The sequence below is a fragment of the Colossoma macropomum genome, unplaced genomic scaffold, assembly GCF_904425465.1.
Source record: "Colossoma macropomum unplaced genomic scaffold, Colossoma_macropomum, whole genome shotgun sequence".
NCBI lineage: Eukaryota > Metazoa > Chordata > Actinopteri > Characiformes > Serrasalmidae > Colossoma > Colossoma macropomum.
Genome location: NW_023494808.1, coordinates 10,691,518 through 10,706,819, shown reverse-complemented (window position 1 = coordinate 10,706,819; position 15,302 = coordinate 10,691,518). Strand labels below are relative to the sequence as shown.

The 15,302-nt window shown below is 43.0% G+C and overlaps 1 protein-coding gene across 1 annotated transcript; it reads left to right on the top strand.

The window, feature by feature from the left end:
• Positions 1-206: 206 nt before the first annotated feature.
• dla (deltaA) lies at positions 207-7,141 on the top strand. The gene is made up of 11 exons (XM_036557378.1): positions 207-705; positions 900-1,199; positions 1,509-1,569; positions 1,673-1,930; positions 3,208-3,268; positions 3,489-3,619; positions 3,969-4,138; positions 4,456-4,672; positions 4,836-5,664; positions 5,772-5,997; positions 6,201-7,141. The coding sequence occupies exons 1-11, from the start codon at positions 655-657 to the stop codon at positions 6,204-6,206; spliced, it is 2,310 nt and encodes a 769-aa protein (XP_036413271.1). The 5' UTR covers positions 207-654; the 3' UTR covers positions 6,207-7,141.
• Positions 7,142-15,302: the final 8,161 nt, after the last annotated feature.

Here is a 15,302-nt window from a genome sequence, read left to right as displayed (position 1 = left end):
TCCTCTATTTCTCTCCATTTTCCCCTCTTTTTCGTGTGCTGTGCTGGTTGGAGCTGGTTTTTTGGGGGGGAGCCCCATCAGAAAGCGTGGGGCAGATTGGAAAAGGGGGGGGGTTGTGGCTCATTAGCATATTAGTACCCCGGCATGTGGCAGGCCGTATAAAACCGGAGACTGGAGGCCTCCCACTAGATCCTCAGCAGTGACACCCAAGAGCAGGACGTGGAGAAAGAAGCAAAGAGAGAGAGAGAGAGAGAGAGAGAAAGAGAGAGAGTTTGGGCTTTTTTCTGGGAGACGGAGCAAGAAGGAACTACAGCTTCATACTAAAACACACACACACACTCAAGTTTCAAGCTGCCTCGCGTTTCCTTTTCCTCGAGTTTCACTGGGATTCTTTTAAGGATTATCGTCCAGTTCTTGACGGGAATCAACAAGTCGTTCCATCAACATCAACTTCTTCCAAAAAGGAGATAAAAAGGGGGGCTTATATATATTTTTTTTTGCTGAGCCGTTTTTTTTACTCGCCATCAATGGAAACAACGTGGTGGTTCAGCCCGAATCGCTTTTGAGAAGAAGCGGGAGCCAGAGATAATTCGCGCCCCCCCTCCCCAAAACTCTTATTTATTTATTTATTATTTATTTATTTATTTCTCGGCCATGGGGCGCGTGCTGCTGCTGCTCTCCATCCTCTGCATCTTGGCGAGCCAGGTAAGGCACTTCTCTTTGTTGGAAAGATAGAATAGCTGATAAAAAATGATTCCATTCATTCCATTCAGTCAGTGTTTATTGCCTGTAGCTATGCCAAAGGCATTTCCACCATTGTGGCCAATTGGGCTAATCAGTCTCTCTGTTCATCTGTGACTCCAATCATCCATCCCTCCATCCATCCCTCCATCCTGTAGGGTTTTTGCTCGGGTGTTTTCGAGCTCAAGCTGCAGGAGTTCCTCAATAAGAAAGGCGTTCAGGGGAACCGGAACTGCTGCAAGAGCGGCTCGCCGTCGCCTTACCAGCAGTGCGAGTGCAAGACGTTTTTCCGGGTGTGTCTGAAGCACTACCAGCCCAACGCCTCGCCCGAGCCGCCCTGCACCTACGGGGGCGCCGTCACGCCCGTTTTGGGCTCCAACTCCTTCCAGGTCCCGGACACGTTGCCGGACGGCTCCTTCAGCAACCCAATCAGGATCAACTTTGGCTTCACGTGGCCGGTAAGTTTCACCACCGCGACCACCACTAATATTAACTATGATAAAAAAAAAAAAAAAAAAACAAGCAACCCGCACAAGAGCAGCGTCAACAGTACCAAAAACCCAACCCAAACCTCTTATTCCGATTTTCCGTTCCACCTTAAATGCGCTTAAACTGACCACTGCGTTTCTAAAGAGTGAATCCAGCTGGTTCTGTTCAGGTGCAGAAATGTTTAGACAGCATTTTTTAACCACTGGTGGTCTTGAAGATGAAATAAATTCAGATGTCTTGCTCCCACGTTGCTTCATCCTCCCTTGTTTTTTTTCCAGGGCACGTTTTCATTGATCATCGAAGCAGTCCACGCAGAGTCCAAAGACGATCTGACCACAGGTAGGGGGCGCTCTACAACACCTCACCCCATCATCATCAAGGCAATAGTCTAAAACACACTTAAGCTAATTCTCATGTACCTACTGAACCCCCCCCCACCCAGAAAACCCAGAGCGCATCATCAGCACCATGAGCACCCAGAGGCACCTGACCGTGGGAGAGGACTGGTCCCAGGATCTGCACAGCGCCGGCAGAACGGAGCTCAAGTTCTCCTACCGCTTCGTCTGCGACGAGCACTACTACGGCGAGGGCTGCTCGGTCTTCTGCCGTCCCAGAGACGACACCTTCGGCCACTTCACCTGCGGAGAGCGCGGCGAGATCATCTGCGACGCGGGCTGGAAGGGCCAGTACTGCACGGAGCGTGAGTTTCGTTTTATTTGCGTTTTTTCCCCACTACGTTTAATCATGTTTCAGTTTTTGGTTCGTTTGTTGGTTTATTTGTTTGTTTGTTTATTTGTTTATTTATTTATTCATTATTGCTCGTTATTTTGGTTGTTAAAGTCACAGAAGAAAACAAGGAAAATAAGAAAACGCGTTTCTAAAAAAAAAAAACAAAAACAAAAACGCAACATGCAAAACAAAGAGTAATACTTTTTAATATGATTATACATTCATACGTAAGAAGAAAGGTTTTAACAGCTTTGTATCGTGAGGGATGAGTGGAAAAATATATAAAATAGTTTCAGATCTGAATATATTTATGATTTTTCTTTTATACCTACCTTGATTTTGTGGTTGTTCTTGAAAAGAAAAGCCTCACTTGGCCCAGTTCAGTTACGGGCAGCCTGTATATTTTTTGCACTTTTTGCGTTTTTTTTTTGTTTTTTTTTTTGAAGAGGGGGGGAAAAGGATCACTTGGGGCCCTCTAAAAAAAGTTAACGGTTAGGGGTAACTTGTAACTGCCCCTCTGTGCCCCCCCACCACCCCCCTTTCCCCCCATGCTCCTGATTTATTCGCTCGGAGGAAAAAGTTTTTCAGCACCGATCTCACGCGTGCCATAAATTTACATGCTCGCGCCTGATTGGCTGGCGGTGGCGCGGTGGCGTCGCTGATTGGCTGGCGCGGGGGAGGGTATTGTTTGAAGTGGGGGCAGCTGCCGGCAGCGCGCGGACAATGGAGCAGCTGTCGCGCGCACACCAGCTGTCCACTCTTATAATCTAACCGGAGACAGTGGAGGAGGAGAAAGAGAGAAAGAAAGAAAGAGTTTAGACCCAGAGTGAAAAGAGAGAAGGGGTGAAGAGGGAGTGGGGGCAGATTGAGGAGGGGAAGATAGAAGGAAAGAGAGGGAGAAAGAGTTTAGACCCACGTTGAAAAGGGAGAGAGAGAGAGTGAGAGGATAGAGAAGAAAGAGTGAGAGGGAGGGAGGGAGGAGCTGGGGGGGAGAGGCCCCTTGTTTGTCCCCATTGTGGTCATGTGTTAAGCAGAACTTCTTCGACATAATAAGATTTTTTTTAGAAGAGTATCAGATAATAGGTTTCCTGACCCCCTTCTTTTAAGACAAAATGAATTAGTTTGAATTTAGAGTATAAGTTTCTTCTGGATATTAAAGGGGGAAAAAATTGAACAAAGTGCATATGGCTCAGGGCGTCCTGTCGGGGCACCACGGTCCTAATGTGCGCATTTATCTCTCTTTTGTAGCGATCTGCCTCCCCGGATGTGACGAAGAGCACGGCTTTTGCGAGAAGCCTGGAGAGTGCAAGTAAGTGGACCAAGAACATGCATCATGTCCAGACTGTAGGGCAAAAGCTAATGGCCTATTCAAAACACAAAACACTTTGAACTTAGCTAGCTATCTTCATATACCTCTTGGACTCGAAGAAGTAAGCAAAAAGTATGTAGATATGTTTCAGATGCAATTTTTGGCAAAAATAAGTACCCACACTTATGCAAAATATTGTTTTTGTTTTCTCGTGTAACAGGTGCAGAGTGGGCTTCAAAGGCAGATACTGTGACGAGTGCATCCGTTACCCTGGATGCCTCCACGGGACCTGTCAGCAGCCATGGCAATGCAACTGCCAGGAGGGATGGGGAGGCCTCTTTTGCAACCAGGGTAAGAAAAGAAAGACATTAGACGGGGAGAGAAAAGCAGATGGAGAGACAGAGACAGGGAGAGAGGGGAGGGGGGCAGAAAAGACCACAGAATAACATTAACTCCATTGATGGTGGCTGAAGATGAAGATATATGGCAAAACATTACAGCAAAGGATGGACAAAAAAGGAAAAAAGGAAGGAAGGAAGGAGTAAAGAGCATTGAGAGATGGAAGAAATGACACATGTGAGAGGACGAAGGACAGAATAGACACAGTTACGGCAGCTGTCCAGCTGCTGGTCAGCCATGCGCTGCTGTTTTCATTGCACTAATCCCCGTGTTGCACATGTGTGTGCTTCCCTCCCTCCAGATCTGAACTACTGCACACATCACAAGCCCTGTCTGAATGGAGCCACTTGTAGCAACACTGGCCAGGGCAGCTACACCTGTTCCTGTCGGCCAGGATTCACTGGCACCAGCTGCGAGATCGAGGTCAACGAATGCGCGGGGAACCCCTGCCGCAATGGAGGGAGCTGCACGGTATGCTTTGGCACTCATGTTCATGATCTAAAGGGATTGTAAACAGCTGTGACATTCCGTGTGATTAGTCATTGATTGTAAACTTTGTGAGTCATTAGCAAAACGTTTTTTACCGCACAACTTGAGATACTGTACATCTCAAAGGCCGGATTGCATTCCTTTTACGACTGTAACAAAAGTAACTCCACCAAATCTATAAACACTTATATTATGGATTATATTGTGGCATTGCATTTTCATTTTGGCAGCGCAACTATAGTATCCCAATGCATCGTTATAGTACTGTTGCTAATCTCACGTCTCACGTTACCTCCTAGGATATGGAGAACACCTACACCTGTACCTGTCCACCTGGTTACTATGGCAAAAACTGTGAGCTGAGCGCCATGACGTGCGCAGACGGTCCATGCTTTAATGGAGGGCGCTGTGCTGATAACCCAGATGGTGGCTACTTCTGCCAGTGTCCCACAGGTTATGCCGGGTTCAACTGTGAGAAGAAGATCGACCACTGTACATCTAGCCCTTGCTCAAATGGTATGTACTACTGGCTTGTCTTATACACTTACTAAGGGGAGATATAAAATTGACAATAGCTCATATTTAGCCCTAAGACTAGGTAAAGTGTAAGAGAGAACATAGTAACAATCAACTGAGTTACTGATACTGATCAATCAACATTTATATCTCCATCCCACAGGAGCTCGCTGTGTGGACCTGGTGAACTCTTACCTGTGCCAGTGCCCCGAGGGCTTCACAGGAATGAACTGTGACCGCATGAGCGATGAGTGCTCCCTCTATCCCTGCCAAAATGGTGGCACCTGCCAAGAGGGTGCCAATGGCTACACCTGCGCTTGCCCCCCTGGTTACACCGGCCGCAACTGCAGCTCACCTATCAGTCGCTGCCAGCACAACCCATGCCACAACGGTGCCACCTGCCATGAACGCAACAATCGCTACGTCTGCGCCTGTGTCCCTGGCTACGGAGGGCGCAACTGCCAGTTCCTGCTTCCAGACCGAGCTTCCCAAACATCTGGTGACATTCCGTGGACAGCGGTGGGATCAGGAGTGTTGCTGGTGCTGTTGCTGACAGTGGCTTGTGCTGTCTTGGTGGTTTGCATCCGATCGAAAGTGCAGCGGCGGCGAAGGGAACGTGAAGAGGAAGTGGCAAACGGGGAAAATGAGACGATCAACAACCTCACGAACAACTGCCACCGGGACAAGGACCTCGCCGTCAGTGTGGTGGGAGTAGCACCGGTCAAAAACATCAACAAGAAGATCGATTTCCACACTGAGCACGATGATTTGAGCATGACCACGGAAAAGAGCGGATACAAGTCGAGACATCACGCTTCCGACTACAACCTTGTGCATGAAGTGAAATACGAAGTCAAACACGAGGTGAAGCTAGAGCACAATGGGAAGGAGATGGCGGCGAAGGAACTGTCTGACAGCTGCGAAGATGTGAAGTGCCAAAGCTTGCAAGACTCTTGTGAGTTTGAGGAAAAACGCAGGAAACGTCTGAAAAGGTAAACATCAACCCAAACAAAAGGCTTTTGCAGTCATGTTGCATTGCTTATACATTCAGTAGCTAAAGCTAACATGCTAATGCTAATGTCTTTCCTTTTGTTTGCAGTGATGCATCGAAATATTCAGAGTCAAGATATTCCGAGTCAAAATTCTCAGAGTCGAAGTTCTCTGAGTCAAAGTATTCAGAGTCGAACTATTCCGATTCGCTGTATTCCGAGTCAGCATGCGCATCTGCATGTGCATCGGCATCCGTGTCGGCATGTGTCGACAACAAATACAAATCCGTCATGGTCATGTCGGAGGAAAAAGATGAATGTGTAATTGCAACTGAGGTGAGTACCAACAAAATGTACTTAACTACTGAATATCTCAATAGATTGAGTGATACTAGATGTTTATCCTTGCCATACATTTATGTAACCTTGTGTAAACTATCATTTTTCTTGATCAGAATCTAGGAATTCTGGTCTCTGCTTTCCCCTTAACCTAAATTCCTGAAACCAACTGTTGTTTTGTTTCCTTTCCCCTTGCTCAGGTGTAATGGGCCTCCAGGAAGCCGATGCTCATTGTATCCTGTGGGAGACATTTTGAACTCCCATAGAAAATGCTGCTGCTCGAAACCTTAGGTGGAAATGTCCCACCTCGTGACTACTGCTGCTGAGAAAGTAGGACTGATTTAACTGATATTCAGGGTGAGCTGGTTCTCTGTTCTGAAAGAAGCACAGGCAAATGGTGGCCTGTAGGCTTGGAAACTTCCGGAAACGGACAGAGGGGAGTCGCTACAAGTTTGCAGCTCCTCTTTCAAATGTATTTGTAAAATTTACCTGTAAAGCCATTTTATAAAGGTGTTGGACAGTGTGTGTCCATTTCGCTTTTTTTTTTAAATTTATGACAGAAAAAGAAAAGAAAAAAATGATCAGAAAGTAAAAGAAGTAGGAATCCAAGGAAACGTATCGCAATGTTCTGCCATGTGGTGTGCGGTACTGTGGCAACGTTGTGGCAATGTTTTTTATCAATATTTTGGCAACATTTGCTGTTTTTTCGCCAATATCTCCAAGCCCACACAGGCTATTTCTGTGCCCAGAGACTGCACCAAACGTTAAGGACGTTAAAGAATAGTAGATTAAGAAATGTATCACAGCGTTTTCGCCAAGGTCCGTCTCTTGGATTGTATGGCAACGTCGTGGCAACGTTTTAGCAATATTTTGGCAACATTTGCTGGTTTTTCGCCAATATTTCCAAGCCCCACAAGTCAGTGTGCAAGAGACTACATCAAAACGGTGGATGTTTGGCCATACTGGCCTGTCTTTCACTAGGTTGAATGTCGCATGATGTTATATCCTGTCACATGACCAGTGGAGACTATATGTATTACTTGATCACTGTATAAATGGGAAAAAAAAAATAAGTGCGCAAAAAATCTCTAAGTCTTCCGAGCCTCCACTTCTTTTTTGTAATATTGTTTATATGGTTTCGAATATGTATGTAATTATTTTCCTGTCACAAAAAAAAGCATTTGTGTTAATATGAATAATATCCTCATTTGTTTGTTATGTTTGTTTCTTTTCTATTATTACAAAAGCTGTATGATTTAAGTTAATTTATTTTATTTAAGTTGTAAGTTGTATTTCTAAATTTTTGTAACGTTTTTAAGATTATTTAAGTTTTTTCTTAAGTTGTACTTGTTATTTGCAAAGGCACTTCGGGTTGCTGGGATGTTTTAAGAAAATATTATTTAAAAAGGATTGTAAAAAGAATGTTATTAATGCTATTGTTTTCATTCCTGCTTTGTTTTTTTTCTTTTGCGAAGGATTTAGCTTAAATTATTTTTCCAAATAAAGATTATGAAATATTAAAAAATTCCTCATTTACTCATTTATTCCTCATTACTTATTACTCCTTCCTTACTATATTACTACACTCAAACTTGGTGCCTTACATAAATATATATATATATATGTATATATATATAGCTGCTGTTGGAAGAATACCTTGTATTTTTCAGTTTTTGACATAATTTGAAAATGTCTGTTGTCCTTTACATTGTGTGTAAATTTCATGAAGAATGGACCAAAAGAAACGACCCAAAATGACTAGGAAAAAAGTCTGGTTCCATTGACTTACAGTAAAAGTAAAGTAGGTTTCTTCCTTCTCCTGTAAAGTTATAATTTTGGAGATACGATGTTTTCTTCTGACAACAGCAATATACACAGTGTCACTTTCAAGGTGCAAAGTCCTTCAAAGGAATGCAGTGGACAAGCATTCGAAACTAAAACATACAAGAATCACTGTACAACTGTCAGATCATTTGCAATAAAAACTGTCAAGATTCACAGACATTTTTCACAAAAAATAACAGAAATGATTCACTTTTTCACTTTGTGGCAGCTCAAATAAGTGGCTCATTGAAAATCACTTGTCTGAGCTTTTTTTTTTGCTTTTTTGGTCTGTTTCAAAGTTATTAGTGGTTCTTAGAGGAATGGGTGGATAGATGGGGGGGGCAGTCTTTTGATAGTGATGTGAACAGAGCTAATCATTGCCATCTGCTGCAGCCTCCTGGTCACCCCATACCGAGCCATTCAAGCCCAGTACAGTCCTCCCTCTCCTCTGCCATAGTTTTAACACTGGAACGCAGGCCTCAGAAAAACACAGCAAAATAGACCCAATTATTGCTACAACTTTGTCAACAGGATCAGAGAGAGAAGTCATCTATTTTTTTATCTGAAGAGATTCTATATAATGTATAACTAATAAGGATCAATATTAAACTTTAGTTACACTATGTTTTAGTTGAGAACTACAGCAAGTAAACAAGTTAAAGTGTAAATCTCTTTTTTTAACTTTCAATTTTAAAGCTTCATTGTATGACACTCAGTTTCAAAACGTATACTTTAAGCTTTAACATTTTCTAACTAATTCACTGGCGTTTCTTTAAAACTTAATCTTTAAACTTTTTTCTAATTCACTCCATAACATTTAAATTTCAAACATTTCTATCACTTCATGATGCTTTGTTTTAAAACCTAAACTTCAAGCTTAAACGCTTTCTTTTTCATTACACGACGTTTTATTTTAATTCTTAAAGTTTAAGCTTAAACTTTTTCTAATTCAATCCGCCTTACTTAACCTTCTTTTTTCTTTTAAAAAGTCTTGAATCAAGATTTGGTTGGGTTTTTAGCTGCATATGTACGTTGAAAACCTGGACAGAGAAACATATTTTTTGGGGCGGAACGTTAAGAGCCGGTGAACTTTGTAGTTTTGGTGGAGATCTCTTACGACAGTCATCAATGGGACTCTGGGGAGGAGGCGGCGTCACACACAATGCTGCAGTGGACAATGGTGCAACACAAAAGGGCAACATTTGGGAGAGCCAGTGTGGGTCTCTGAATGGAGGGAGGAGGGGTTCGGTTGGGGGGGGTGTAGGGGGGCAAAAGAACGACAGATGTTGTCTGTCCTCCTGACTCAAAGCGCCCTGCAGGCAGAAAACACCAGCTAGACCCCACATGGCCATGGAAGACACAGACAATGGAAATACTTCAAGTTTGTACTAACTCACTTTGCTCTGCTCTGCTAATCCTGCTTAGATCGCTCTGGGGCAAACTTTTCCTTCACTTCACTACACTCACGTCACTTTATACACTGTTTACACTGCTATATATTCTTAACTGAAGGATTTAGTTCATATTACACCCTTAACTGTTGTAGTCAGTTAAAATGATTAGTATAAATTACTTAATAGAGGCAAAAATGTCAGTGGCATAGAGATGACATCAATCTAATACCTAGTACTGTTATGGAACCAATACCAGCAGAAAATGAACCACATAACATAAAAGCAAAGTGAAGTAGGTCACATGACAACAGTTTATTCCCAGTATGCTATTATTTGCTGTTTATAAATACAGGAATACCTACAGTGGAATTTTATGTGTGCCAAGCGTCACATTAAAAGGAATAAAAGAAATTTTCCACATTTATCTGATGGAGTGATCTCTAATGTTGCACTACATCTCGTGTATGCAAAAGTTTGGGCACCCCTGGTCAAATTATACTTGTTTTTCAAAGTGAAGTTAACACATCCTGTATAGAGAACACACTTCTGCACATTTTAATGCACTGTTACTGTTTATTTGCTGAATTTAACATACTGAAAAAAATGAAATATGGCCTGTGCAAAGAAAACTATTATACATAAAAAAAATAAACTTTTATTTGATGTTTTACTTTTTTCCCAATATGTTAAACTCAGAAAAATGTCATGTTTAAGCTTTGCTCCCTGTAGAAGAAAATCAACTAAACCTCATTTGTCCAAGGGTGTTCAAACTTGTGCATTCGAGTGTATAGTTCAGCATATTGCATGACAAAGTGCCACCAATCAATAAAGTGCAAGTGCTTTAACTTCTCATTAACTTGCAGCTGCATTATTAAGAATACATACTGCACTTGGATAAAAGCTCTTATTAAGCCTACTTGTCAAAGCCTTTGTAGACCAAAAGTGTCTGCCTGACTCAGGCAGGACAAATAATTCATTCAACTTTGTGGCAATGATCAGATATAATGCTCAGACCATGTGAATGCATTCTGGAAAAGTTAGAGAGCTTTATACTTCAGTCACAATAGCTTACTAGACTATAAGAGTGAGTATAAGAGTTAAAATACATCTATAGTAGATCTGTACTAGTTCTGCAAAATCCATACTAAACATTTCCTACCTTCTTTGAAAATACATGCAATGTAGGACTGTAAGTGAGTGTCTTTTATTTTGCAAACGAGATTGGTATAAGAAGCGTAGTATGATGGTACTTTTAGATGCTCATCTTTAGTGAAGTGCTTCAAATAAAAATAAAATATTATTAATTTTCAATAAAAAAAGTATTACTATCAAAATCGGTATCAGCTAATATTCAAGGTTTCAGTATCGATATCAGAAAAGAAAAAATTGCCTTGACATAAATGTAAATATGTCACAAAGTTCCTACTGTGTTGTCTTAGGTATAGTGCTACCAAATATGCAGGCCAAATAAATGGTTAAATTAATGAATAAAACAAAACTTCAATTTCAAGTGTTTTTTCGTGGAATCAGTCTAAGATTGGAGGAGGACGCTCTGTCCTTCAATTAGTACTAGTGGCTGAATTGACTTCATGGAAAAGCAGGATGGGAATGAGAAGGTTTGCTCTGTGATCCCATTGCAATTTAATGAGCAGATCGTGTATAGTCCTCAGGGAACCGACGGTAACACTATATTTCTGCACATCATGGACGCCAAACAGTAACACAGCACTATACTAAAAATTTAGTCGGCTGCCGCTTCTGACAGTGTTTTCTTCAGTTAAAACTATTCAACCACTGTGTTGTTGCTGAGAGCTAGCAATTAAAGAATGCTTCTAGGGAAAGGAATTAAGAATATGGAGAAGAAAGGGTTCCAAGGAATCGAGTACAGGTAGTGGAGGGAGGTAAAAAAGGGAAGGATGAAGATAAGAGTTAAAGAAATGCGACAGTGGCAACGCGGGGCGTGATGAAAAAGTCATGAGCGGAGGCCGAGTCTAGCTTAAGTTACACTCTGGCGCTCCTAAAGTAATGAAAGAGAGCTGCAGGGACGGAGGGATGGAGAGAGGAAGGAGAGATACAAGACGCTGGCAAGCTTTACGGGGGACTGCCAAAGCGTGGCAAAGCAGAGTTCAAGGTGGTCTCTATGTGAGGGGAGCTTCGCAGTGAGTATACGATCCGTGTGGTGTGCAGTTACTATATAAAGCAAGAATATGTTGTTTAGCCTGCTGTATAGTCTATTCTGAGAAAGCTACTGAACATTCAGTCCTCTTACATCATAGGACTAACCAAGAGAAGCACCAATGGGGACGAGCATGCTTTTCCTTCGATCAAGGCCAGTGCCTCAACTTCTTGTTTTATATAGTGTTAGCATAGCATGCAGCTGTTGAATGGAGCTTATTCATTTGTTCTCTCTTGATTAATTGTGCTAACAGTCATTGGCATAAACCCCATCTGACCTTTGAGCTCGGAGGAACTGGTTTAACTTCTGACCTACATTAAAATATCCTGTTTCTGCTAAAGCTCCTGGTAAGATCACATGAGCGAGGAGCTAAAAGTCTCTCTCTTCACATTGCCCGTGTAAATTATTCACGATCAGTTGGATTCTGTCACATTCCACCAATCAGGCGAATTGAGGTGCCATGTCCTTACCGATCAGCTACTGTGATATCATAGCGTTCTTGTCATGCTCCTCCCCTTGGCCTACCAATCAGATGAATGAACTGAGGTTGTCTGTCCGCCACTAGATGGTAACGGCAGATTTCATTGTCCTTTCGCTGGGGCTTTTTAAATCTATTGTTTTCTTTTTGCGGTTAGATACTACTAGTAAGTTGACCTGTATCTTCACTGACCGGTAATTAAGGATTCACAATCAACTCTAGAAGCAAGGGAAAGAATCCACGTAGACCAGAAGACGAGTTTTGGAGTGGATGAGGCATTCTAAGGAGAGAACCAGAGAAGAATTCTAGAACTAATGAAGGTTCTAGGACCAGGTGAGACTTCTAGAGAATGACCCGGCTTGACTCTCCCCTGCACCGTACCGACAGCCCTCCTATGATGGAGACGCACAGTAGAAGCGCCAGCAGAAGGGCCAGCGTCAGCCAACGCACAGGTAAGCCAGGATACACCTCTACTCAGAAATGAATTTGCCTTTTGTGAGTTTGTCGTTATTGCTATATTTGTAAGCATCATGCATGCACATCAATAAAACATTAATCTGTGTGGCAAGACAGTTGTTTTGTGCACTGACTCAAGGTGACTTACATCTATTATGTACCAAGTTAGTACTAATATCTAACTGCTACTGCAATTAATACCGTTCCGCTTTCTCCATTAGAATCAAGAAAAGAGAGGGAGCAAACCAGCACCCGTGCCATTTTTAAAAGAGCCAACCGTTTCTTGTCACATGACCGAGAACCCCGAGACGACAGCCCTCATGCTCCTGTGCGATACTACGAGAGAGGGCACCCTCTTCCCAGCAACTGCAGCCCTGAACGCAAGGCCACCATTCCCTTCCGAAACCCAGAATTGGGCCTCCCCTCCTTCAGGAGACGCTGTGACACGCTCGGCGACGAGGCACTGAGTGGCCTCTCCCCACAACGTCACATGACCTATTCAAACTTCAGACGTGGCGACAGCCAATCGCGTGCAAGTCCTCGTTCAGGTAGTCCGAGGTCTACTAACCTCTCTCCGCATAGGCAGGCAGAGTCCCATAGCTCCTCCCAACGCAGAGGCTCAACCTCCCAACGTCATGGGACATCTCACGCTTCATCCAGACAGACGTCGGGGAAATGCAGTCCATCAAGAAGACGAGACTCACGTATGCACTCCCCTTCTCGAAGTTCAACCTTGAACAAATATGCAGAATCCTCAGGCCACTCCCACAAGCGAAGCCCCTCCCAGAGTTCCTATGGACACAGCTTAGATTCTGAAAAGCTGTATCGAAATCTAAAATCGATCGCTAGCTCAGCAGAGTCCGATGATTCGCGGCAAGAAAGGAACAGTTGGACAGAGAGATCTAAGTCTAAAATGGACTCAGACGGCCACTATTACAAAAATGGACGAAGCAGCCGTAACAGTGCATGTAACAGTCGAAAAAGCGGGTGCAACACTGGTTGCAACAGCAGAGATTTCTCACCACCAGGTAGTGACTATGACAACAGGAGCCATTTTTCTCAAAAAGGAAGTAGTCATGTAAGTGGGTACAACAGTCGCAACAGTGCTCGCAACACAGGCCATAACACAGGCCGTAGCAGCCGTGATAGCTCACCCCCTCAGAGAGATTACGAAAAGAATGGTCATAGTTCCCCCAGAGACAAAAAACTGACAAATTATAGAACTGAAAAAGGAGGCACCTCATCAAAATCCTCCATGTCTGGCAGGCATTCTAGGACAGATCTTAGCCAATCACAGGGCTCTTGGCATGGGTCCCATCATTCTCTCCTGAGCCCTGACTCTCCTGAGTTGTCTCGCAACATCTCGCCATCAATGGCGAGTCCAAAACAGGCATCATCCAAGACCCCGGTTCAAACCACAGAAACGGACCAGCCGAGCACAGAGAGAAGCAGGAGCACCATACGTCGAGGTCTGGAAGCACTGATATTCTCCGAAAACACAAGGTCTACCAGCCAGCCCCCCGTACCAGAGATGACGATAGAAGACTATGTGGTGATAGCTGATATTCCTCGCGTGAATTTTTACCCAGAAGAAGAGGAGGCTGTCATAGTGAGGAGGAGGCCACAAAGTCGAAGTCCACGCAGAGACAACCAGCACAGGTCAGAGACTCAATGAAAGGGAAAGAGAGTGCAGAAAGAAATAAAATTGCTGTGAATTATAAACAGACAGAGATACAGACTCACAGAAGATGGTAGAGAGACAATCAACGCTCTGTTTACATTCTGTTTTTAATATTGACTTGCCCTCACCATTTCCCCTTGGGAGAATGAATCCCTGATGCCATCTAAAGGGCCATTCCATCACTGTAATAGCTCAAGTGAAGTGTATTTGATGACATCTTGGAAGGATGAGGGCAGGGGTCAACATAAAAGTTGACTTCAGCAGCAAAACTTTTGTTAAGCTTTGTCTGCAATTACAATGTTCGCTTACACTCTTAGCAAAAAGTTCAATATTGTGCCAAAAAAAGGCTTGTAATAATAGTGGAACCCTTTTGGTGCTATATAGAACCATCTACAATGCATTCTCCATTAATCTGAAGAACTCCTTCACAATGCAAAGAACTCTTAATCATGTAAAGGGTTCATGGTTCTATATAGAACCATTTTATTTACTAAAGAACCCTTGAAGAAAGATGAATCTTTTTTAAGAGTCTAGCTAGCAAATTAGCTCACTGCGGATAGCCTAGCTGTGGGCACCTATTGAAGGTCCTGCGAGAGAAAGAGACAGATGGACAAAGAGAGACAGACAGAGGAGATCTAAAGCAATATTTGATTGCCTAGAAAATATCCTTTTTCTTGTTTTTTTTTTCTTGATCATGTCTTCCCTGTCCCAGCTACAGGGAAGGAAGAGAAGGCCAAGGTGAATATGGAGAGCCAGAAGAACGAGGGAGAGGGAGAGAGAGAGGAAGAGACCGTAGAGAAAGAGAGAGGAGACGACATGACAAGGACACAGGAGGGTCTTCTGAAACCAACAGCACCGTTTCAGGCCCTATACAGGTTTCTCAAGAGCATATTTTGTTTTCACAACATCACTTCCAGTGTCTATCAGTAAAAAAAGAGTCCATGTAAATTACAAATGCACTCATGCTGGTATTCACCATGCCACTTCTCTCAAAAGAGCAATTCCCTCCTCTGCATAAAGTTGCAATAATATTATGTGGTATTTGATTGAGAGAAAACCACTCAAAGCATGCCATCGATCATGGTGAGGTTAAAGGGGAATTCCACTGATTTTTTAAAATTTCTGCATAATTCAGTTGCTGAGAAAGTCATTCACAGTGGTTCGATGTGAAATATCTAATTGTAGAGAAACTTACTGACTCAGATTTCTTTACAGTGGTGGTGATACAACACAAATACAGCCATTTAATTTACTATCCAAAATCAACAGTGAACCTACACCTGTCTTCTTTGT

Bases quoted from the DNA above. Each gene is read 5' to 3' on its own strand.
- dla (XM_036557378.1), top strand. From the start codon at position 655: ATGGGGCGCGTGCTGCTGCTGCTCTCCATCCTCTGCATCTTGGCGAGC. The intron at 3,620-3,968 runs GTAAGAAAAGAA...CCCTCCCTCCAG, and splicing joins AGGCCTCTTTTGCAACCAGG to ATCTGAACTACTGCACACAT. The intron at 5,665-5,771 runs GTAAACATCAAC...TTTTGTTTGCAG, and splicing joins CGCAGGAAACGTCTGAAAAG to TGATGCATCGAAATATTCAG.